Raw genomic sequence first — 2,891 nt, forward strand, 5'->3', positions numbered from 1 at the left:
TGACTTTTAGCAAGTCTAAGGCTTAAAAATAAGAAAAAAGGTGCATAGTCAGAGAGGAAATTTTACTGACATCTGACAAATCCATTCACTTTTTTTTTTTTTTTAACAAATCATAAAATAATTGAAAATGAATCTTTGTGTATCAGATCTAGGAGGAAGATGTAAACAAGCTACTTTCCTGTATCCTTCTGAACTGGTGGAAACAGCTAAGCATAGGCATAACTTCACACACGTGACTTTTAGCAAGTCTAAGGCTTAAAAATAAGAGATGCTTATAGGAGCTCTTTTTGATGATAGGGACCTGCACAGGGGCCTCTTCTTAAAAAAGAAATGAGCCTGGCAAAGCTTTTGTGTTGWGTGGATGCTTTCAGGCTCCTTGTTCCTTTTAGGAAAAAAGAAAAGCCCTTCATGTCCCATCTGGGAGCGGGGTGATGCGGGAACTGCGTGTGCTGTTGCACTTCAAGGTGCCTCTCAGGAGAGCTGAGCCAGCTCCTGGGCAGATRTCAGGGCTGTCCTGCCTGGCAGGGCTGCAGGTCTGGGCTCCCATTTCCAGCTGGCAGTGGGGAGGAAAGCTGCTGGATTTATTTTGATACCTTAGTTCTCCAGCTGCAATTGAATTAAAGGAAACAATCAGTAGGAGAGTGGGGAAAAAAATATCAAATCCATATTGAAAGCATGTGCCATGCATCCCAGGCAAACGGGACAAGCATCCCAGCCGAACGGGACTCATATAGCTGTGCCCTGAATATTGGAGCTGATAAGCGTGTCACAGATCCAGCTCTGAGTACAATGCACCAGTGCTTATAAAATCAGAGGAGATTCAGCAGCASCTGGGCATCAGGTCTGCCCTGAGCTACTGCCTTTGCTCTTAGCAGAAGAAGCCGCTGCCCCGCGGTGCCCTGTGCTTTGGAGCACGAGGTTTCAGGCCACCAGAGGCGGCTGCTGGAGCTGAGGTCCTTTTGGGTGTGTGGATTCAAACCCCAAGTASCTGTTTCCAGTGGGATTATTCTTTTTTATGAAGCTATGTGTATGCTGGAGAAATAAYTTATTTTGTTGCTAACATAGGTTAAAGCTTCACTGTGCAGCTCAGCTGTCACTGGGGAGYGTCTGGAGACCACAATTCTAGTTCAGTGATAGTTCTAATGATGGCAAACATCTGTCTAGTCTGAACAAAAAAATTAGGAAGGGTGGGATGAGAATTTTTTTTTTTTAGAATTCTGAAATTTGAGAAGTGGATTTGCTAAAGAATGGAGGAATTTTTAAAATCTCAGTAAGTACAGAATCACGGAATCCCAGAACGGTTGAGGTTGTAATGGACCTCTAGAGATCATCCAGTCCAACCCCCTGATCCAGCAGGGACACCCAGAGCACGGGGCACAGGGCGGCATCCAGGCGGGTTKGGAAGATCTCCAGAGAAGGAGACTCCACAGCCTCCCTGGGCAGCCTGTGCCAGGGCTCTGGCACCCTCACAGTGAAGAAGTTCCTCCTCACATGGAGATGAAACTGCCTGTGTTGCAACTTACACCCATTGCCCCTTGTCTTTTCACTGTCCACCAATGAGAAGAGCTTGGAACCCATCCTCCCTACATTCCCCCTTCATAAACTTACACATCTTAATCAGATCCCTTCTCAGCCTTTTCTTCWCCAGAGAAAACAGGTCCAACTCTCTCAGTCTCTCCTCATATGAGAGATGCTCCMGTCCCTCARTCATCTTTGTTGCTCTCCGTTGGATCCTCTCTAGAAGCTCCACATCCCTCTCGTCCTGGGGAGCCCAGAACTGCACCCAATCCTCCTGGTGCAGCCTCACCAGAGCTGAGTAGAGGGGCAGGATCCCCTCCCTTGACCTTCTGGCAACACTCCTCCTCATGCAGCCAGGATCCCATTGGCCTTCTTGGCCACGAGGGCACACTGCTCACTCATGGTTAACTTGGTGTCAACCAGGACTCCCAGGTCCCTCTCTGCGGAGCTGCTCTCCAGCAGGCCAACCCCTATTCTGTCCTGATGCCTGGAGTTATTCCTGCACAGGAGCAAACAACCACCTCCGTGCGCCTTCCGCAGCCGAGCGGCTCAAGGGGCTCTGCGCCCAGCGGGGCAGCTCTCAGCCCTCGGCTCCCACTGGGGAGGTGGCGCCGCGGGAAGGACGSGCTGACACACAAGCCACGTGGGAAGGAGGCGGCGCGGGGGCACCGCTGGTGAGTCACCAGCCACAGTAGTCTCTTCCCAATCATAGGTGGTACCTTTGAGTTGTAATTATGGTGATCACATTTTATTTTTCTTTGTTTTCCTCAAAGCACTTGCCAGAATTCAGGAGGTAAGTGAATACTTTTTGGCAACATAAATATTTGCTTTTGTTTTACTCAGGTTTTGATAAAATGATTTCTTAGTTCTTCTGGCCATATGTTTCTCTCAGTCTGCTAGCAAGACTTGTTCTTTTTGTTCACTTTTGTTGCTTTGCAAAGAGAGGGGAATTCCTAATACAACAAGCAAAACATGCTAAATACAGGAGCTGTTATGTTTAGTACGTGATTTTTTAACAAATCTTCTTTTTCCAAATTATGCAGGAAACTAAAAGATGACTCGATGCTGGGCAGATGGCCTTGGTGCTGAAGCCTGCCCTAAAAGCATGCAGGACTGCAGAGGCCTGACGCTGTCGTGTCATGGCTGGGACAGCATTGAAGAGTGAGTAGAGGACAAAAACTGCCTTGACTGGTAAAAGAGCAAAGAAAGCATTTTGCCAGCTTCTCCAAATGCAGAAACAGCATGTGTGTTTGAAAGGGGGATTTAAGTACCCAAACATGATAATTTGAAAGTTCGATTCTCCAAAATCACTTCAGTTCTTGTCTGTCCTTGAGGACACCCCACGTCTGTGTGCCTGAGAGAATACAAACACC

General features: G+C 47.6%; 1 protein-coding gene across 1 annotated transcript in view; it reads left to right on the plus strand.

The window, feature by feature from the left end:
- MYF5 (myogenic factor 5) overlaps nucleotides 1-2,617 on the plus strand; it is a 9,564-nt gene extending 6,947 nt beyond the window's left edge. Inside the window, exon 2 of the mRNA XM_026049741.1 lies at nucleotides 2,562-2,617. Coding sequence (XP_025905526.1) covers nucleotides 2,562-2,576 — 15 coding nt within the window. The 3' untranslated portion in view covers nucleotides 2,577-2,617. The remainder of the gene's footprint in view (nucleotides 1-2,561) is intronic.
- The last annotated feature ends 274 nt before the right edge of the window (nucleotides 2,618-2,891 follow it).

This window comes from Nothoprocta perdicaria, unplaced genomic scaffold, assembly GCF_003342845.1.
Source record: "Nothoprocta perdicaria isolate Ctin4 unplaced genomic scaffold, notPer1 scaffold_61, whole genome shotgun sequence".
Lineage (NCBI taxonomy): Eukaryota > Metazoa > Chordata > Aves > Tinamiformes > Tinamidae > Nothoprocta > Nothoprocta perdicaria.